General features: G+C 39.7%; 1 protein-coding gene across 3 annotated transcripts; it reads right to left on the minus strand.

The window, feature by feature from the left end:
* Positions 1–709: 709 nt before the first annotated feature.
* STEAP1 (STEAP family member 1) lies at positions 710–21,912 on the minus strand. 3 transcript variants are annotated; one of them, XM_089531404.1, is made up of 7 exons: positions 21,853–21,912; positions 16,654–16,903; positions 11,529–11,562; positions 11,023–11,129; positions 6,110–6,622; positions 3,660–3,824; positions 710–1,547 (listed from the first exon to the last, which is right to left on the minus strand). In XM_089531404.1, the coding sequence occupies exons 4-7, from the start codon at positions 11,083–11,085 to the stop codon at positions 1,290–1,292; spliced, it is 999 nt and encodes a 332-aa protein (XP_089387530.1). In that variant the 5' UTR covers positions 11,086–11,129; positions 11,529–11,562; positions 16,654–16,903; positions 21,853–21,912; the 3' UTR covers positions 710–1,289. The 3 variants fall into 3 exon arrangements, with proteins under 3 accessions (XP_089387530.1, XP_089387531.1, XP_089387532.1); XM_089531405.1 differs by lacking the exon at positions 11,529–11,562; XM_089531406.1 differs by lacking the exons at positions 11,023–11,129; positions 11,529–11,562; positions 16,654–16,903; positions 21,853–21,912 and adding an exon at positions 7,670–7,724.
* Positions 21,913–22,510: the final 598 nt, after the last annotated feature.

Raw genomic sequence — 22,510 nt, forward strand, 5'->3', positions numbered from 1 at the left:
AATCTGCCCAAATTTTGAGATCTTTGCAAGAAGACTTTCTCTTGGTCCCACTACAATCACAGACTTTCTTGATGGTTGCTCCCCTGCTGTGAAATTCCCTCCTGTGTGAGGCAAGGCCACCCCCTTCCCTGCTTTCCTTCAACCAGCAGGCAAAAATCTTGTCATCAGGTGTTGCTTGTCACACAACTAGGTAACAAGCAACATGTGCTCAAATTCCCTCTTTTACACAACCCATTAAAGGTAAGGAAGCCCTCTCCAATTTTCACTTTGGCAACTTTAGATTGACAAGGAAGTATATTTCCAGTCACACACAGCTATGTGTGGACCATCACATCAGATTCAGATACCAATTGTGTTCAGCATCTTCAATGTGAACTCACATATATTCTAAATTGTGGTGCTGTGTGGATGATTTCTTCAGACACATCTCAAGCTTGATATGGAACAAGGTTGAGGACTTTATCACATGGCAAATTTAATTCTTTAGTGCTGGTTGAATTGTATCTCTTTCCAATAAAAAGTTGTACCTGGTCTTTTATGTACCATTTCTCCATGTGTAAGGCTTTGTCTTCAATTCAGAATGAGTCACTATTTCCTAAGCCTGATCTACAGGCTTGGGAAAAAAATTAACTGTTTACAAACATCCAGAATTCTTTTACAGAACAACCACTTTATGCTTATTATATATAAAACCAGTGGAGCATGAAGGTAAAAAAAATGCAAAAAATGGCTTTATTATTTTAAATACATTAAATGGTAATAAAGTTTTCTACAAATATACCATAAAAGCAACTTGTATTTATATTCTTATTTAGACAATTCAATTTACATCATAACTTTAAGAAATGTAAAACTGCATTAAAAGCTCAAGAACAAGAAAACATGGTGCTCATTTACTAATTCAGATGGATTCAGAAGAGAGATTCTAAACATTTCAAAGCTTGGGTAAATTATTATTTTGGGGCTATAACTCCAAGAGTTTTTGAGCCAGCATGACCAGTGGCTGTCAAATAGGTAACTTTTCCAGGCTCTGGAAAAATTAATGGACCACTCTTACAACAACCATTAGTCACAGTAGCTAAATTTAACCTCTGTATTTGAAAACAATATCTTCCAAAGCTCCGATGCAACAGAATCCTAAACATGTATACATAGAAGGATGCCTCACTGAGTTCAACAGATAGATTCTATGTTTATAAGCCCAGAACTGTAGCCTTAGGTACAGCCATTGTTTATTCGAAGACTTGGGAAAAATGCATATTGGCAGCAAAGTATAGCAGCACTTAAATCTACAGTTTGGAAACTATCTGTGTCCTACTTGTCACTGTGTTAGCACCAAAGCCAGATCTTATCTTCTGTAGTCTTTCCCTGAGACATGGGAAAAGGAGGACACATTTACAAGCCAAAACCAAAATTGGAAGAATAACTGCTATCATAAATGTAGGGGGAGTATACCATACAAACTGGCCTATGTCAACCCATTTGTTCCAAGCAAATATTAGGGCATGAACAGTGCATAGCAGCAGTGTTAAATATCCCATGTTGCTCTAGAAAGAAAGAAAGACAACAACAATGGATTAGCTTTTCAAAATGAAAATTATAATAAACTATACTGTCCTTGTCAACTCACTATGAAAAACAGCTTAGTTTGCTCCTGTGCACTTAATAGCTTAATTGTACAAACCAGCATCCATGGAGGTGTCAGAATCTGCTAACTGCTTTAGATATATTGCATGATCATCATTTGCTATTTGATGTTCTTTTTGTTGCCTGTTTTATTGAACTCTTTCCTGTATTGCTATGTATTTTATATGTATTATCCTATTTCCCAGATTGTACGCCATAGGCAGGTTTACTCTTATCTATTTATTGTTTGTATGTACAGCGCTGTGCAAATCTACAGTGCTATATAAATAATAATAATAATAATAATAATAATAATAATAATAATATATGTCTGCTGTTTACAGCACAAACACAGCATCAAGACTCAGTTCACCAACTGACAGTCTTACCTTTATTAAAGCACCACTAAAGTTTATTTAGGTTTACTTTTCCAGAATAATGTGTCTAGTGCCAAAAGATTGGCCAATTGAGTATTAATAAAGTAGGGATAACCCTGAACCTCTAAGACAAATGTTTTATTGTGATGTGACTTTAGGTTGACTCTGATTTACAAAGATCCTATCATAGGGTTTTCCTGGCAAGATTTATTTAGAATTTTGTTATTTTAATGACTCCAAACCTTTGCACTATAGTGTGGGGGTGGCATGGAATTATGCCTTTTAGGCTAAGAGAGTGTGTCTTGTCCAAAAACATCCCCTTGGATTTCTGTAGCTGAGTCCCACATTCAAAACACTATACAAGATGAATTCTTCATCTGGAATTCTGAAATCCAAAATATTCCAAAAATATATATTTTTTCATCGGTGGCTGAGATAGTGACACCTTTGCTTTCTGATTGATGGTCTAACCTCGTTTCATACACAAAATTATTAAAAATATTGTATAACATTCACTTCAAGATATGTGCATAAGATGTATATGAAACATGAACGAATTATGTGCTTAGACTTAGATCCCATCTCCAAGATATCTGATAATGTACATATATGCAAATTTACAAACAAAAAACCCCAAATCCAAAACACCTCTGGTTCTAAGCATTTTAGATAAGGGAGACTCAACCTGTACCATGGTCACTCTCAGAAACAAGATGTATCTTCATATAAAATATCAGGAACTTTCAACCCACTAGATTTAAAATTCAATGCAGAATTTTTTGTATTTTCTGGATTTGATGTACCTAATACCATGACAGTCCCATACTACAGTGCAAAGGTTTGGGATTGCTGGACTGCACTTTTCTACCACTTGGCTTCCAGAACAAGCTGGGTCAAATTTTCACATCATTAAACCAGCAGAAGAAGATTGGACAAAACACAGCCCCCAAGGCAGTTCTATTTTCTGGCCCCAATCCTTCTTGGACCACCCTTTTCCTGGCAACAACAGGTGAACTGCCTATTCTGGAATCTTCCAGGACCAACAATTAACCTTTAAAAATATGTTACAGGGGTCCCCTGCACTGTTTACAAATAAAAACCCCAACTTTTTTTTTTATCAAAACCAACAGTATATTTCCAATCACTTGCCTTAGGATGGTGTTGGTTTCTTATTTCTGGAAATCTGTGCTGAAAATCTGCCCTGGGACCAGCAACTCTTACCCTAACTTAGCCCAACAAGTTCAGTACTGATCTTTGCCTATTTTTCAGTCAAGCAATAGTACAGTATGGAAATTATTTAGTAATGTTCCAGCTTGCTTTATAAAATAGTAAGAATGCTTATGTACAGGTAGATCTACTTATGAAGAAGGCCCTATATTGGTACTACAGAGTGAAACCTTTTAATATAAGCCGCAACCTTCAGGACTAATCAGTTTCAATCCTAGTGCAAAGAAACCTGACTAAACCAGATGCTTCTTGGAATTACCCAGTCTCTGACTGAAAAAAAGTCATCTGGGATTTGAAGCAGAAGTCTTTTTCTGCATTTAGAACCTTTTAGTTAGCAATATCAGAGACCAAATCTCAAACCCCTAATACACAGTATATTGTCCTCCCAGTATATTGCCTAACAATCTATAGAGTTTTATTTACATTTACCTGAATGTAATGAAACTCTCTCCAGGTCAGAGAGTGGCTGACAGATGGAATTGAAGATACTGCCAGCACAGCCATGATAGCAAGTCCCAGAATTCCTAGAGACACATAAATTTCCATTCTCCAGACATCATGTTCAATCCAGGCATTCTCCTTTTTCTGCTTCACCTGTGGAGAGAGTACTTCATTTTAAAAAGTGTTAAAATGATGCTCTGAAGACCCTAATGTACTTAAGATTCAGGGCTGCCCGGCCGACTGGCTGCGTTTTGCCAGGGATGGAATCTCTTCTGCATACGTGGACTGAATAGAGAAAAGTTTTGTGGGAAACCAGACTCTATAAAGATGCAATCTTTACCCTGTTTGCAGACCCACCTTTTGCAACGGGCTGTTTCTGCATACATCCTGGTTTGCACAGAGGTTTCTTCATCTCAAAGTGTACATGGAGGAAATCTTCAGGAAAGGGGTTAAAATATTGGCCAGCTTGAACCAACCCATGTGTTCACAACAGTTTACATTATCACATTAACAGCAGTTCTGAACAAACCAAGGGCACCTTAAATGCCTTGGTTTCATCCTTTGGAATTCTGAGATTTGCAGCTGAAAGAGGGGCAGTTAGATTTCTCAGTCAGAGAACTCTAGTGCCTCAGCACACTACAAATCCCAAAACTCTATAGAATACAGCCATGTGAGTTAAACTGGAATCATAGTGCTGCAAGTGTATACTGTCTGAAAGGTCCCCAAGATACATTTGTTGTTTGGTTCCCATTTTCCTCTTCATCTGCATGCACCATAAATTGAGCATGGCCAAGTTGCCTGATCTTTAACTGAGCAATTGCTTATACCAACGACACTGAAAGTTGCATCAGTTGCCAGCAAAGAAAAGTTAGAATAAGAAATATTTACCTACTTCAGCAAAGTTTTGACCTCAAAGGAGGTTTGTTCCAGTCCCTTCTTAACTTGATTTCCCCAGCAGGACTGCCTTTATTTGCTGACTGAACAGAATTCCATCTAAGGCTAAATTCAACCTTGAGCAGATTGTAACACCAGGCAATACACTAAGAAACAGTATTTTAAGCAGCTAATCAGCAAGCATTCTTGAAAATTGTTGTCATCAGGTCAGGAAAACCATACAGTTCAGGTGTTTTTGTTCTAAAAATCTGTACACAGAAACAAGTTGTGCTGGTACTGGCCTTTATTTAAAACTTGGTTCCCAGAGTGCAAAGGGACAACAGGGCTCTGGAAACTTTAAGATAAAACAGAATTTCAGCCAAAACAGTGTCCTGTGTTTCCCCTAACCTTCAGAAGCTTCCAGAATTTCATGGAATTCTACATTATACTTCTATTTTTGCTTATTGCCATTGATCCATATATGTTACTTAAGCTGCTGCTGTTGTTGAAGCCATCCAGCTTAACAACAACAAATTTATTTCTTACCTGCCTGATACCATCACCATTTTGATAATATCTAGGGCAGGGTACAGACTGCCCAAAAAGGGCGGTCTGACAGCGCCTTGTTTTGCTGTGTGAGGAAGCTCCAGTGGACAAACCACGCAGCTTCCTCGCGTGGCAAAAAGAACCTGCAAAAAGCGGGTTCTTTCTGTGTCGTCCTTGTGACGCCGCAGATGTCAGAAGGGGGGGCGCGGCGTGCAGACGCTAAGATGTTTATCACACTATACTCTTAAAGTGCTACTATTCCACTTTGACTCCTCTAGCTGCCTCCTGTTGCATTCTGGGATTTGCAGTTTTAAGGAGGGGTTTGAGAATTCTAAATACCCCTCCTTAAAACTGCCAATCCCAGAATGCAACAGGAGGCAGCTAGAGGAATCAAAGTGGAATAGTAGCACTTTAAAAGTATAGTGTGATAAACATCTAAGTGTCTGTCGCGTCAAAATGGCGGCGCCCGTGTGTACAGGATGCCGCCATTTTGACACCCCCTTCATGTTTTAGGAGTGAGGCCCGTATGGGCAGTGCGCCCTCGGCCAACCTCTAGCACGCGATGAGGGCACCCTATAGTCCCATCTGTCCAGGGCCTAGATTGAGACTTAAATGTTCACAATCAAATACAGCAACCAGCAGTTTATAGAGAGATAAATGTTAACCAACAGTTTAAACAAATACCAGTTTCCCATGTCTTTGTGCACTAATGACCATCATTAAAATTGGACCTGCAACTTCATTTCCATACACAAAGGTTTTGTAATTTGAATTGACATCCTCACATACCAAGGGCATATATATGTCTGTACCTGGCTTCCACTCCACCAAATGCATCTGAGGAAATAGACTGAAGTCTACGAAAGCTCATGATGCCAATTTCTTTCTTTCAGTTAGTCTCAAGGGTGCTACAAGATCTCTCTGTGTTCTGATTCTACAGACTAACATGGCTATATGTTTGGACAGTTTATAGAGATTTAATGGCACAATAAAACAGACAGAGACACACAGAGACATACCTGTTGATATGCCCAGTTTAAGAGTTTGTATCTGTAAGATCTCCTCATTGGATAGCACAAACTGTAGCAGGCATGCATGGAGGCAAAGAAGAAGCTGAGAAGTCCAAACTGTTTTCTGGATAACATCCATCTATCCAGCCATTGTGGAAAACGTCTGTACTTTGTTCTATAATATAATTGGAAACCTGCAGCCAATATTCCCGGCAAATAAACTAAGGCCAAAAGGGTAATAGAAACCACAGGCAAGACTTTGTTGATGACCAGGATTGGAATTTTATAAAACACATTTTCTTGAGCAGTTACAAAGGGATGGATGACATCCCTTAGACAAGTGTACATAAAGGTTAACAAAGATAATACCAGGGCTATCTTTGCTGGTAAATGCCATCTAGGGAAAAGGTCATGTTTACAGTGCTTATTGGGAGGAGCATCAAACTCATCTATATAGATTCTTGGATGAATATGGGGGAAATCAGATGCTTCAGGTGAGCCAGTTGCTTGTAAATCCATTACCTAAATGGGAAAAAAAACACCAATACATAAATCTAGCAGGGATTTAAAAGCACATATCTGTATTAGGAGATCCCTGAATTGCTGCCCTTTACAAATCCACTTATACACACTCCGTTTGAAGCCATTCTGCGCTTGTAGTTCTACATTACAGGAATTTGGCTACATTATTGGGACTGAATGGAAAGAACTTAAGGTTACATGCTAGTTGCCCTTTTCACTCATGATTTTTAGCATCAGTGTTCATTAGAGGAAGTTAGCTACCTCCACTGATTACTTTTCTTCACCAATCCTTTGAAGTGAGATGCAGCTTAAAAGACGTGGGAAAACTTCTTTTCGGTTTGAATAGCACATGAATGGGTACGGAATGAAATCTGTAGGCTTTACGACACAATAGCCTGAAAAGGCAAGCTAATTCTTTCTTTTATCTCCTAGACAATTGTTGGTTGTTTGACTTGCAACTTGAAGGAGGAGGAAGCAAAAAAGAGAACTAGAGTTGCTGGGTGTCTATATGGGTAGAGCTTCCATACTCAGATGTATTTCAGCAGAAGCCACTGAAATCAGCCTGCCAATGAAAAATACATTTAAATTCCTTCTTCTGCACAATGCTTAATGGCTTATTCTCATCAATCCCTGACACTCAGATAAAGTTATTTTTAATTTCTTTACACCAGGGAGGGGGAAATCACACAGCCCTCAAGATGTTGTTAGACTGTAAGTCCAGGATTCCTCAATATTGGCTATAGTGTTGAAATCTGATGGGAGTTACAGTCCAACAAAGTCTCGAGGGGTACACAATTTCATTTTTGTTTTATACTTTTGCTAGGTGCCTTAGCTGCTGTTGCATTGCACCCAGTTCTAGATACTGTACTTCTTTAAGTCCTGGTATAAGCCTTTATGCAAAGAACACAGCCACATAGCCCAAAATCTCCCACAAAAAAACTATGGATGCCAGACGTGAAAGCCTTAGACTTCACAATGCTACTAGTATTTGATATATTGTCTACATCTATATTACAACTTTCCTCCAAAAAGATCAAGATGGCATACATGGCTCTTTTCCATCATACTTTATCCTCGCAACAACAGCTCTGTTAGACAGGTCAGGTAAGACAACAAAAGGCCCAAGATCACCAAGGGACATCATGATTCACTGAGACAGAGAGAGTAATAAAGTATCATTGGCATACTGGAGTACAAAAAGCAGACGATTTCCCAGTGAAGGTGGGTGAGAATCTATTGTGATCATAAAGACAGGTAGATCAGCCACAAATAGATTAAACAGATGAGGAGCCAATACCAGAGTAGATAAGGTCTGTTAATAGGCCAGATTTAGAAAATTTCACTCTACAATGATTATTTGTATGGAGTTGGCTTAAAAGAAACAACAATCGAAGATCTATATTAAACTTAACCAACTTGTCCCAAAATAAAGGTCGGTGAATTGAATCAAAAGCAGCCTTCAGATCAATAAAAGCCACATATAGTTTACCTTTGCAGACACATTTTTTCAGGAGACTATTATTTGTACCTCCATGTGTACATCATCTGACTCTCTATGCGGAACTAGGATTGAATGCTCTTGAAACCGAAGTCTGGTTGGTGACTTACAGGTTTTGGTTTAAGATACCAAAGATACATTTCAGGCCTAATAGAGTCAGTCTTTTATGGTTCCTACTATCTGACATTTACTATGACAGTTGGGCTAAATTTTATGAAAATAAAATAATTTCTGTGGGTTTAAATTTTGATTCTGTCCTTTTACTAACCGAAAAGGAGTGTTTTGAATCTATTAGGCTCTGCCTTGCAGGGAGAGAATATCAACTGACATATCCAACTCCTTCTAGAGTGTGTTCTCCAGCGATGCTCGGTATCTTCCCTTTCAGGGTAGGATTCTGGATTATGTCATTATATGTAATGAGACTTGAGCATACACGGATTTTGTTATACACGGGAGATCTTGGAACCAAACCCCAGCGTATAACAAGGGTCCACTGTATTACCAGGCTAATGGCCAATTTTCTGGTGGAGGCAACAAGTTTATGGCTTAAATTTTAATAACGATCCTGAAGTTTTATTTTAAATGTATGTTGTTGTAGTATGCCTAATAAAGGTTGTAAAAAAATGAAGTGATTCACTGGGATCTTGAATCTGCATCTCCCAAGTCCTAGTCTAATAATACAAAAAGTTAAGCTACAATTGCTTCTCCAAAAGGACACAAGGTTCATGCCCATATCTTTTCTCAAGGGTCCTAATGACAATGGAGGAATGCAAATAAGGAGCCCAGTTAGTTAAAACCCTTTGAACTTGATAGCTCACCATTTGCAGGATTAAATGGAGAAGTGGGACAATATGCTCCATGGGATTAGGCAGGGGTGGACAAACTTCAGGCTTGTTAGAATTCGCCCCCCCCCCTTTGTAAAAAAAAATCCCAAACCTAATCAGAGATAGGTGCAAAAGCCAGACACATAAAATTAAAGACCAAGATTCCTTAACTTTTATACTTTATACTTACTCCCAGGAGTTTGTTTTCAGTAACACAACTAGGCATTGAACTCACCATTCTTTCAGACAGACCCATCTCCTAGTGATTTCAAGCTTTCTTTATTTCATGAGCATAATTTAGGTGGTAAAAGTCATTTAGCTATTGTTAAACAACTGGGAGTCTAAGTTCCTTGTTGATCTACTGCAATTTAATGAGATCAGCAGATCCTGATTTACCTTTTACTCATACTTTAGGCCATGTGGCAGCAAACATTTCCTTTTCGGGTCTTTTAACTACCTTCCTCAGGACAACGTATCATTTGTAAACTAAGCAAATAAAAAGATAAATGTGATTTTACGTGAACAGCACTTCAGACAAGTCCGTTCTCAATGTCAAAATGATGTAGTTAATCACCTATGTATATTTATTTCCAGTTTGGATGTGATGAAGTCTGTTCAACATAGGTTTTTAATCAATAGTCCTCAGTGCTCTAAGAGGCACCTCAAGGGCTATAATAAGAACTGAATCTGGCCATCTCTCCATCTCCTGCTCACCAACAAAGGCAGCAGTAGGCCTATAACTTAGTTTGATTTTCTGGCTAGCCTAGCCACTAGAGTTTTGTCTGCCTGGGAAGAGATGGTAAGGAAGTCCAGTGAATAGTCTCATAAAATCAGTAGTTTATGTAGCTCAGATTGGATTTTTTCCTGAACTTCTTGTATCAGAGGGTTATGAAGGGGCTACTCCCTCTTTAAAGCTGAGGATTAAGGGTAAAGCCTGGCAAATAAGATATGGTCAAGGCAGCAAATTGTGGATCAATTAATTTATAGGCAGAGGTGTTAGCCATTCCTAACCAGGAAACACAGTATTTTTCCCACTCAGACCCCTTACCAGTTTCAAGCTTATTAGATTAAATACCATTTGTATAGTGCCCACTGAAGGAAGTAGTGGTAAGATTTCACAGATTTCCTAGGTAATACTGGCTGTGCCCATTTGATTGTACGGTGGTAGAAAACCAAATTCATGTTTTGTTAGGGTGTGTAAAATATGACAATTTAAGATCTAAATTTAAGATCTAAACATTGCTCTGTTTCTGAAGAAGCAATTTGAAATTTTAAGAGTAAAAGTTATTACATTATTAAATGGGTCAGATTATTATGCTGCTTTTAGAACAGCAAAAATTATTAAGTCTATGATAATGAGGTAGTACAGTAGTCCTTGACAAATTGCTGATTTTAATGAAAATTTGCTGGACATTGTCTAGTTCTAGATTTGTAACTTAGGGCCCGAAAAGACAGGCCAAAATAAAGCTGCTTTGGGTCACTTTGGAGGTATGCTGTTTAAATGATGCGTGTGTCCTAAGAGCCTGGAAGCTACGCCAAAGCCATGTTCCAGTCCTAAGGACTGGAGCGCAGCCTTGGCACAGCTTCTGGCCTCTTAAGATGTGTGTGTCATTTAAACAGCATACCTCCAAAGTGACCCGAAGCAGCTTTATTTTGGCCTGTCCGTTTGGGCCCTCTGAATCTATATTAGTTCTTAACTGTCTTCTGTCTTACTGAGGATTTAAGTTTCAATTTTATTGGCTAGTATAATTTATATTATTTGTCTGTTTTCAGCTTTCTGTATTGTTATTTTGATGAATAATCTCATTTGTTGGTTTTGTTTTTAATGTAAATTGATGCTATGCTTTTTGTCATGTCTGCAAGAGCCTGGTTGGCTCATGCATAATAAATGTCTTCCATAATATTCATTAGTGTGAATAACAAAATAGAAATATTTAAAAATTATGACATTTCAGCTCTTCTATGAAGAATGTAGAGGCCAAACATCTTGCCAAAAAAAAAAAAAAAAAAAAAAATCAAATATTTATGTTTTGTTAGTAACTCCAGTAAATCTAAAGGCACAAATGAATGAGGTTTACCGAATTGTTCAAATTCTCCCAAGTTCTTTCAGGATCCATTTTCTGATCTTCATCCACATCCATGTTTCTGAGCAATGGCTGTCCTTTCTTTTATGGTAAGGTGACCTCTGAAAGATAATTTTATATAAGGCTTTCAGATGGGTTCTTTTTGTGAGGAGGAAGGTGTTATAATGCTAGGCACTTGGAATTTTAAACACATATTAAAAAATTAAATTAAAACAACTGTTTCATTTAGCAGATCACTTGTAGAGAACAGATAAACATCTTGCACTGATCAATACTTTTTGTGTTGGAATCTGAAAACTTACCCAGCTTCAGATCTTTTTTAAAAAATAAATGTAGGGTTAGATTAATAGGATTCTAATAAGTATCTTTCTGTCATAAAACGGGCAAGTCATGATAGATTTCTGGCCAGATTTCTAGCAAATCCTAAGCAAAGTAAGTGTGTGCTGCTTGATCACTCCCACCCAACAAACTGAATTAGTAATTGCTTGTTCTTGGTTTACCTGTCTGGCTTGTTGAGCTGCCTGAGATTTTGATCTGGAAAAAAAGCAGCGTACAAATGAAATAAATAAATAAACATTGAGGGAAGTCAAGCCAAAGCATCAAGTTTAGGCATCGCAAAATAAGCAAATCTTTGATAGGTGGTCCATGGTTTGATTAACCACTTGTATTTACAGTGTGGAAGATTGGGCAGTGTGCACCAGTAGGCTGCTTGTAAACAAGCCTGGGCTCACCTTGAATCCTGGCATATCACATGAATGAAGTCTGTCAGAAGTATCTCAGATTAGAACTGTCATACAATCCTTTAACTTTTCTACTGCAGTCCCTTCCACAAATATCCCAAGTGTGGTTCCAAATAACGTAGAGTTTTAAAGACACACCGTTTTCATCTTCTGCATGAATTACCCACAACAGGTCTAGACAAACAAGCTTGAACTGTTAGAAACTCTGTTTTTCCAAAACATTTAAAACTGATGAGGGGTGAAAACAAAATATTTCTCCTTTAAAAGGAAAAGACTTTACTAAGATGAAAGAGGAAACAAAACAAAAAATGAAATAGAATATTTGCTGGAAGATACCTTAAAGGTTTAGTTTATTCTACTCATGCAGATATGATAAAATGATAAATACAGTAAAAAGTATGTATACTTTTTATAGCTATCATAAAAACCCAACAGGCACAACCACAGAGACTTTTATGAAACAGTGAGTATGTTTTGTAAAGCAAACCCAGACTCCTTAAGCAAGCAGTAATTTTCGACTTTTCACAGGGAAGTTGACATCATTGTCTTCCTTCAATCTGTGCTCATGCTACGAGGCAAAAACATATTGCCATGAATAAAATCCATTCATAAGGGAGGCTGTTTATACTCTGCCTGCTACAGAAGTGGACCACTGCTACTGGCAATATTTGCAGTGCAACAGAAGTGCAGTTCCTTGATCACCGCTTCACATAGTCTCAGTGTCCTTGGTCTCTAAACAGAGATGCTAGAAGTAAGAATATTAAATTATGTTGTCTCAATTCTTCCCTGATGTTTATGCAATATGCTTGGGTTTTTTTTTTTCATGGGCAGAAGTTAACACTTATTACCTAGAAGACTAACAGTCCACCAGTTACATGAGACAGGAAAAGAGAGATAAAAATCAAGTACAGTCCAAGCAGTAGATCTCAGAAGACAGATAATCAATAAACATTTTCCACTGAAGCCAATAGAGACCATGATGCATATATTATTATACTGCAAATATATCATGATGTTAGAGAGAATTAATCTGTCCTTTATTAGCTAAGCTTCCTAGTAGAAATAATACATCCCAATGGATTTTGACACAGGTTTGAGATATTACCATTTTGGACAACTGTCAGAAACCCCTAACCAGCATGGCCAATGGTCATGCATGTTAACAGATATTGGAAGTTGTAGTTCAAGAAGTAAAATTTCAAAGCACTGGTAGTTACTGACAAGGCTGCAGAGTTCTTTTGTGTTTCAGTCCACTCAATCATTAAGGTGAGTGTGTTATCTGCACTACGTGGTGGATTTCTACAAGATTTCTCTTTTTATTTCAGTAAATTTATGTTAATAAACATTAGCTTTTTAAACAAGAAAGCCAGACTCAGTGTGATTCAGTCTGAGAGAAAACAAGCTCATTGCCCAGCTGGATATACAGAAAGGGCTGAATCCACATTTTGCAAAAGCTGCAGACAATTAATCTAAAAAGCTAGATGACATCAGGGAGTGGGATGACAATATCAGACAGTATAGTCCCATCCTTGATGGCCATTTCCTAACTCTTTATGCAGAGAGGCAGAAAAGCATGCAAAGGGAATCATTCGTTATGCCTGATTAGTGACTAGGAATAACATGAATCTCATCCTGCCAGACTCAGCCTCCCAAATGAGATAGGAAGGAATTTGAGGGATTTCCTCTACACCTTCCCCAGGCCAAGTTTGATCCTTCTTGATCATTAAAACATTTGGGAAGAGTTATAATTTGAGATTCTGGAGACCAGGGCTCAAAACCTTGCTGAACCACAGAAACCCACCGGGGTGATCTTAGGCAAGGCACACTCTCTCAGTCTCAGAGGGAGGCCTTGGCAAACCCCTCTTCTGACCAAATCTTGCCAAGAAAAAGCTGTGATAGTCTTGCTTTAGGGTCACCCTAAGTCGGAACCGACTTGAAGGCAGACAACAACAACATGATTTGGAGAATAGCAAGGCTTACTTAAGAGCCTAAGTTTGCAAGAACCAAGCACTTCTAATAACTTTTGGAGGGATTTCACTCATCGGGTGCTTTAAGTCGAAGCCACTTGACAGCAAATAAATAGCTTAGGCTGGATGCAGACCGCCAATGGAATAACTGTTTTCCTCCCCAATATACTGAATCCTTGTTCTCTGTCCCTTACTATTTGAAGTATGTTGCATACTGCATGAGAGACAGGTAACTTTAAAAAAACCCAAGGTGATGACAGGGTAAGGCAGGGGTAGGCAACCTGCGGCCCGGCGAGGCCTTGGGACCGGCCCCAGCCCGGTCCTGCCACCGATTGCCACTGGGGCCTTTGGGGGGCAATTGTCTATAGAAGCCTCAGAAACATGCATTTATATTAACATTTTTTTAAAAATCAGCAATTTTTTTCGCGTGTCCTCCATTTTTTAAAAAAAAGTGTCTTCCATTTGAAAATTTTGTCCTACATTTGTCCTGGTTTATTTATATATTTAATTTTTTTAAAAAATTATTTAATTATTTATTTTTTGGCTTCGGCCCCCCAGTTGTCTGAGGGACAGCAACCCGGCCCCCGGCTCAAAAAGATTGCCTACCCCTGGGGTAAGGGAATGGCCTTTCAAGAAGTCTCTGCATCACAGCTGACCGTTCAAGAAACAGCAGATACACCCTTTCCAAAAACATTTTTCCTGATGTTGCTTTTCAAACTAATTTTTTGACCACTGTTTATATTTTGATATTTTTCATTTACAGCAGCCTCTGTTAGCTTTAAGGAAAGCTGTAGTACTGTTTTTATTTTCTTTCACAATGGAGTTTGAAAAACATTTTGGACTAGAGCTCTAGAATTCCCACAGCCAAGAATAGCCACTGGGGAATTCTGAGAAGGGTAGTCGAAAAGTAATGTTATGGGTAGTTTTATTTTCTGAGTTCTTCTTTTCATCGCTGCCATGGATATGCTGTGCAGAAAGGCAGGACAAATAAATACTTGATTTAGCAATCAAATGATTTAACAGAGCAAACGTTTCAGATTCTGCAACCTTCTGATAAATATTTGGGAAGTGCTTAGAAACTTCAGTTGGTGTCCAAAACTTCAGCCAGACTGTTAACTGGGGTTGGCTACAGGAATCATACAACTCCCTTGGTGCAAGAGCTCTGCTTGCTGCCAGTACATTGCTGGTTATGAATTATAAATAGACTGACTATACATACCATTTTAAATGGGAAAGTACCATTTTTTCATGTTTCCCGACAGTCTTGACTTTTTTTTATGAATCTCAACATTTCCCGACTTTTGCATGAATATGGAATCTTACATAAGCATGTCACGTTTTTGTCATCCCAATGTCCCATTTTTATTTCATGGAAATATGGTCAGCCTAACTATAAAGCTTACTTTCAGGATATCTGAAGGATCATATCTCCCTGATGAGCTGCAGGAATTTCTAAGAATTTTAGGGGAGGGCCTTCTTGGTGGCTGCTCCAGGACTATGGAATTCCTTCCTTAGGGAAGCTAGGATGGCTCCTTCCTTGCTCTCCTTTTGCCAGCAAGTAAAAACTTTCCTGTTCCAACAGGCTTTTAAAAACTGCAATAGGTTTTAATGACAATTATTTTTAAAATAGCCTGTATTTTAATTAATTTTTTAATGGTTTTAAATTTATAGTTCATTTAACTGCTTTCGAACATGCCTTTTCTACATATTTGATTGTACTGTTTTTGGATGCTTAGTGTGAAAGGGCTTTTGGTTTTAATGTTCTGTAAACCACCTTGTGTCTCAATACTGTGGGAAAAGCAGGATATAAATGAATAAAATAATAAAATAATTTTTTATTATATACTTTCTTACCATAATTCCAAACTCCTGGCATATTCTTGCTGCCTTCCTCCATTATAGATCCAAAGAGATAAAATTGTTCCTCTAAGCCCACTTAACTCTATACATGAAGGAAAAAAAACCCAATTCCCCCAAAATCTGTGCCATGGCATTTCCCCTGAATTTGGCATGATCAGGACATATGATGCAGAGTCAATCATCAGCAAACATAGAGTAAAAAACACTTTAGAGCAGATTTTTTAAATTCCCAGCTTACTGAGGAGTTTCCAGGAAATTCCAGTGTTTCCTACGTGTGTCCTGTTGATTCATGCTGTATGAGGGAGAGGGAGCAGACAGGACGGTTCTCCTGGCAAGTGCCTCCACTTTCAGTCAGGTCTTGCCACCGACGCCAAGAGCTTGGCCATTTACCTGACCAGCCCAGAATGAAGTTAAATTAAAGATTTTTCCGGATGAGATTTGACAGCTGAATGCATTGTCTGAATTCAAAACAGCACTGAAGACCAATCTCTTCTGGCAGGCTTAGCCAGAAGATTTTTAAATAGTGAATTTTAAATGCTGAATTTTAAATGTGGCTTGTTTTAAATATGTGTACATCTTGTTTGTCCTTTTAAACTGATGTGTGTTTTAACTGATGCTGTTTGTTAATTGTTGTTGCCCACCTTGATCCATGGGAAGAGTTGGGCTAGAAAATAATAATAATAATAATAATAATAATAATAATAATAATAATAATTTTCTTGCTCATGAGATGCCCAGCTCTTTATTGTAACTTCTAAGCATGATACCAGGAGTGGTGCTGAGGAAGGAAAAACCCAGCCCCCCCCCCCCCCCGCCATACAATGTTTTCCTTCCTCATCACTGCTCCTGGTTGTTCTGGGCATTGAACATAAATGGCAATCCCTGCCAGGCAGTGATCTGTCCAGCAGCAATGGGAGCTGATAGTGGAATACAGCAACAGCAATGTAGACAACAGCTGTGGACAAAACAAGTGTGGGTCAGCCCTTGGTAAGAACAAATGGGGAGATGGGTTCCTTCCTAGCCTTTTCCAGAGACAAATGCTTTAAGTGGTCACTCACCTCTCACAGAGTTTGGAAAAGTTCCTTTATTCAGCTAAAACTTCCAGCAACGTCCAAACAACTAAGGCAATCGGAGAGCTCTAGTCCAAAAAAAGGTAAATTTTCCCAAGTGTTGGTTTTGCTATTGCACAGGATCTGATACTTTCTCTTCTTCTCTGCTTACTCCTTCCTGGATATCTGCTGATGCAGCACAAGTTAGGCTCCAGACAGCTAAGAGATATGTCTAGAGATAAGCCTCCTGGCTTTGCTCCTTTGCCAAGAGAAATGTAAAAAGAATAAAATAAATCAATACGATATGTAAATTCCTATATATTAATAACAAACTTGTTCTCTGAGAACTGATCCATCCGTAATCAAGAGGGCATGATCACTGCACAAGAGAGAGGCATGAAAAATAATCTGAGACACTTCTAAAAAGATGATAAACTTTAAAAAACATCAACAATGGAGGAGTGTGGGGCAGAAGAGCCAAACAATCCAGGGAGAGCTGAGGATGTTAGATGGCTGTGTGTCTACTGGAAGTGTGTGTGTGTGTTTAAAAATGGGTGATGGACTGGATTAACAGGGCTGGTAGATACCCTGAACAGGTGCACACAGCAACATTTTGTTGAAGCGTTCACTTGGAAGAGCCATTTCCCAATTGTGGAATTTTCCAGTTTTGGAACCCTTAGCTCTCCATATTTTATCCTCACGATTCCAGAAAATGAATCCACTAGATTTCCTAACCTTCTGAGCTTACATTTTTCCCCTCTCCCTCACAAAAGTTCTTGGCTGAGACAGCAGCTTGGATTTTTAAAGTCTGCAAAACCCAAACAAAGGTCATATGTCTCCTCCGCACATCCCAAACAATCCACACGCTCTGTTTCAAAATGTGCACTTTGCAAAGTAAGACCATCACAGGTTCTTTCCCCATCAATCCCCTGCAGTGCTGTCAGTACATTTACTTATCTGTGTTTTATTTTAAAGTTTCTATTTGCCTTGCAAGGGTGGAAAAATGAACTGTACAGGCAAGGCACAATGAGCCCCAGAGCTGCTGAAGTAACCGGCAGCACCTTGAGGTGCATCTACACTATAGAACTGATGCAGTTTGACAGCACTTTAACTGCCATGGCTCCATCCTACAGAATCCTGGGATTTGTAGTTTTGTCAAGCAAAGCTGTATACTACCACCCTACATTTTCAAATGTATGCAGAAAATATCATACAAGGAGCAGGTTTGGGTTCTGAAGGAGGAGTGAAGATAGGAGGAACGGACATCACAACAATCTAAGGGCCTGAATGGACAGGCCAAAATAAAGCTGCTTCAGGTCACTTTGGAGGTATGCTGTTTAAATGATGCATGTGTCCTAAGAGGCTGGAAGCCCCGCCAAAACTGCGCTCCAGTCCTAAGGACTGGAGTGCAGCTTTGGCACAGCTTTTGGCATCTTAAGATGTGTGTGTCATTTAAACAGCATACCTCCAAAGTGACCCGAAGCAGCTTTATTTTGGCCTGTCTGTTGGGGCCCATAGTTATGCAGATGACACCATACTACTAGCAGAAAACATCATGGACTTGGAACAATGACTAAGGAAGTCAAAGAAGAAAGTGCAAAGCCAAAGCTACTGCTCAACACAAATGGACTTAAGTGCACTTGCCACTTCATTTCCATACAAAAGGATTTTGAATTTGAGTGGACATTCTCACACACCAATGGCATATATAGGTCTGTCCCTGGCTTCCACTCCACCAAATGCATCTGAGGAAGTAGACTTAAGTCTATGAAAGCTCATGCCCTGAACTTCTTTCAGTTAGTCTCAGAGGTGCTACAAGATCTCTGTACATACTGAATCTACAGACTAACACAGCTATATCTTTGAATTGCTCAAGATAAAGAAAACAAAAATAATGACCACAAAGGATCTACATAAATTCAGCCTAGATAATGAGGAAATTGAAATAGATAGATTGATCACAATGGAGACTGTAACCAAGAGATAAGAAGAAGAGTAGGAATGGATAGGGCAGCAATGAAAGAACTAGATAAGATCCTAAAGAATAAAAATACACAAATGAGCACCAAAGTTAGAATCGTTCAAACTGCTGTATTCCCCATCAACGTGTACAGATGTGAGAGATGGACAGTGAAGAAAGCCAATAAGAAGCAAAAACTCTGTTCTGGGCCCACAAGGAACTACATTTCCCAGAATTCCACATCACTGAGCATGGCAGTTAAAGCGGTGACAAACCGGATTATTTCTGTAGTGTGGATGCAGCCAGGGTCACCATGAGTCAAGACTGACTCAAGAGTGGGTGACAGCAACTACAGAGGCACCCATACTCTTTGGTAAAGAAGGTTCAAGACCTTGCAAAACTACAAATCCCAGGATTCTATCAGACGGAGCCTTTAAAGTCGTGTCAAACTGCCTTATTTTTAAGACTAACTGAAAGCAAAAAACTGATAACATGAGCTTTCCTAAACTTGTCCCTATTGATTCCTCAGGTGCATTTTGGGCAATGAAAACAGAGTGACCAGACGTCCTTCTTTTCCAAGACATGCCCTTCACTGACACCTTCTTATCCAGGAGGAATTCCAAAGGGTCTCCATTTGGAGCATGACTAAGAATCTCTTCTTGGCCAGATCAAACCAATGGGTGGCCCCAGGCAAGTCACGCTCTCTCAGTCTTAGAGGATCATAGAATCATAGAATTATAGAGTTGGAAGAGACCACAAGGGCCATCCAGTCCAACCCCCTGCCATGCAGGAAATCCAAATCAAAGCATCCCCAAAAGATGGCCATCTAGCCTCTGCTTAAAGACCTCCAAGGAAGGAGACTCCACTACACTCCGGGGGAGTTTGTTCCACTGTCGAACAGCCCTTACTGTCAGGAAGTTCTTCCTAATGTTGAGGTGGAATCTCTTTTCCTGTAGCTTGCATCCATTGCTCCAGGTCCTGTTCTCTGGAGCAGCAGAAAACAAGCTTGCTCCCTCCTCAATGTGACATCCTTTCAAATATTTAAACAGGGCTATCATATCACCTCTTAACCTTCTCTTCTCCAGGCTAAACATCCCCAGCTCCGTGAGTCGTTCCTCATAGGACAAGGTTTCCAGACCTTTCACCATTTTAGTCGCCCTCCTCTGGACACGCTCCAGTTTCTCAATGTCCTTTTTGAATTGTGGTGCCCAGAACTGGACACAGTATTCCAGGTGGGGCCTGACCAGAGCAGAATACAGTGGCACTATTACTTCTCTTGATCTAGACACTATACTTTTATTGATGCAGCCTAGAATTGCATTGGGCCTTTTTAGCTGCCGCATCACAATGTTAACTCATGTTCAACTTATGGTCTACTTGGACTCCTAGATCTCTTTCGCATGTACTTTCATTCAGCAATGTGTCTCCCATCCTATATCTGTGCATTTCATTCTTCTGCCCTAAGTGCAGTACCTTACATTTCTCTGTGTTGAATTTCATTTTGTTAGCTTTGGCCCAGCTTTCTAGTCTATTCAGATCATTTTGAATGTTGGTCCTGTCCTCTGGAGTATTAACTATTCCTCCTAATTTGGTGTCATCTGCAGAGTGGAGGGCCACTCTGAACAAGAGTGACTAGTTGTCCTAACACTAAAAAGAGGGCAAGGCGCCACAAAATGTAGGACAGTGATTTCCAAACGTTGGTCATCCGGTTGTTTTGGATTTCCAGCTCCCAGTCAGCTTGGCCAACTGTCAAGAATTTTGGGAGCTGAAGTCCCAAACATCTGGAAGACTCAAAATATGGGAATCATGGGTGTAGGACACTCAACAAAAAATGGAGGACATGCGCGGAAATAAAACCTAGAAAAACACTCGTAGAAAGGTCAATTTGTGCTTCTGAGCCAGGTGGCTCCAAAGGAAGGATGTTCTGGAATTCCTCCTGGACAGAAGGTGGAAATGGAGGATATGTCCTAGAAAAGGAGGATGTCTGGATACTTTATTATCACAGAGTGAGAACCAGCATGGTGTAGAGGCTTGAGTGTTGGATCAGGACTCCGAAGACCAGGGTTCTAATCCCTTCTCGGCCATGTAAAACCCCTGGGTAACACTCTCTCAGCCTCAGATGGTAATGACCAAAACATTTAATAATTCCTGAACAAGGGTGTCCTAACCGTAAAAGGAGGATCTTTGGCACTGCAAAATGTAGGACAGTGATTCTCAAAATCTGCTTTGGATTCCAACTCCCAAGGCAGCTTGGCCGACTGTCAAGAATTTTGGGAGCTGAAGTCCCAAACATCTGGAAGACCCAAAATGTGTGGGAATTGTGGGTGTATCTCTCATCATGCTTATGTGTTTGTTGTATACTTGTTGCATGATCTGAGAGATGTTTTAATTTTGTACGCTGACGCTTTAGGTTTGTACGCCGTGTGGTAGGTTTTTCCATTATCTATTGTTGTTATTTTATTGCATTTTGACTCCTACCATGTAAAGCACTGTGTAAATTTTGCAGCGCTCTAGAAATAAATGCTAATAACAGCAATTTATAGTAGCATAACAACACTTATAACTATATAATTACATATATATATATAACATATATTACATTATATATTATATATAGTTTTATATCTATACAATTACAATTAATAATAACAATTAATTATATAATTATATATATATATAATTAAATATATTATGTAATTTTATATATAATTATATAAAGTGTTATTATTAATTATAATTGTGTGTGTGCATATATATATATATATATAATACTTAATTATGTAAGTATTATGTGTGTATATATATATATATATATATAATAACACTTTTGGCTGCCTTGTGTGTGTGTGTGTTGAAAGGGGGAGAGAAGGGAAGAGAGGACAAGAAAAATGGAGGACAAGGCCAAATCCAAGCTAGAAAGAACACTCCTAGAAAGGTCAATGGTTGCTTCTGATCAATTGGTGGCTCCGATGAATGGACCTTTTGGAGGAGAAGGGGGAAATGGAGGACGCGTCCGGGAAAAGGAGGACGCCTGGCCATGCTGGGAGATGCTTCCTTGGGAAACCAGAGGCAAGGAGGGAGGGAGGGAGGGGGGGAGGGCTGGGAAAGCAGGCACAACCCCCTCCTCCTCCTCCTCCTCCCAGGCGCCCAGCTCAGTAAATATTTGCTGGAGCGACGTGTGTTTTCGTTCTCCTCTTGCTCCCAGTCCCAGGCTGACTCTGGATTAAGGGGCTGTTGTTGCTACTCACCTCCTGGAGCCCCACCACCAAAGAGGAGAAGAAGGAAGAGGAGTGGCTCTTCTTCTGGACTTGGCTCCCAACTTTTGGGCTCTGCCTGGACTAGGCTCCTGCTGCTGCTGCTGCTGCTGCCTCTGTTGCAAAGCGCCTGCTTGGAATGCCTGCCTAGCTCTCTGCCCGAGGGGTGTCAGAGCAACCCAGCGCCCAGCCGGCCGGCGTCTCCTCCGGGGCCCCAGGCTCCGCGTGCAGCCGCCTGCCCTGCTCCGCCTCCGGCATCCCTCCTCCGCTCCGCCTCCCTTCCTTCCTCCGGCCGCAACCAACAGGGACCCAGGGAGCCTGCTGAACTCTCCTCCGCTGGGTTGCTGTCTTTGCTGTGGGTCTGGATTGAAAGGGGGAGAGAAGGGGCGGCTGGGGAGAGAGCGGGGCTGAGGTTGAGAGAGTGTGACTTTTATCAATACTATAAATAAATAAATAAATAAACATTTAAAAAGTTTTCTTAACTTTTTTTTGCAAAGCCCAACTACAGAAGAGAAGCTGCCTGGGGCAATCCAGACTCCCTCCTGGAGTTGAGTTTTGTAATTAAAAATAAAATAAATGTCACACTCTCTCAGCCTCAGAGGATGGCAAAGGCAACCTCCTTCCAAGTCACACTCTCTCAGCCTCAGAGGAT

This window comes from Sceloporus occidentalis, unplaced genomic scaffold (genome assembly GCF_023333645.1).
Source record: "Sceloporus occidentalis isolate IW3139 unplaced genomic scaffold, rSceOcc1.0.p SCAF_7, whole genome shotgun sequence".
Taxonomy (NCBI): domain Eukaryota; kingdom Metazoa; phylum Chordata; class Lepidosauria; order Squamata; family Phrynosomatidae; genus Sceloporus; species Sceloporus occidentalis.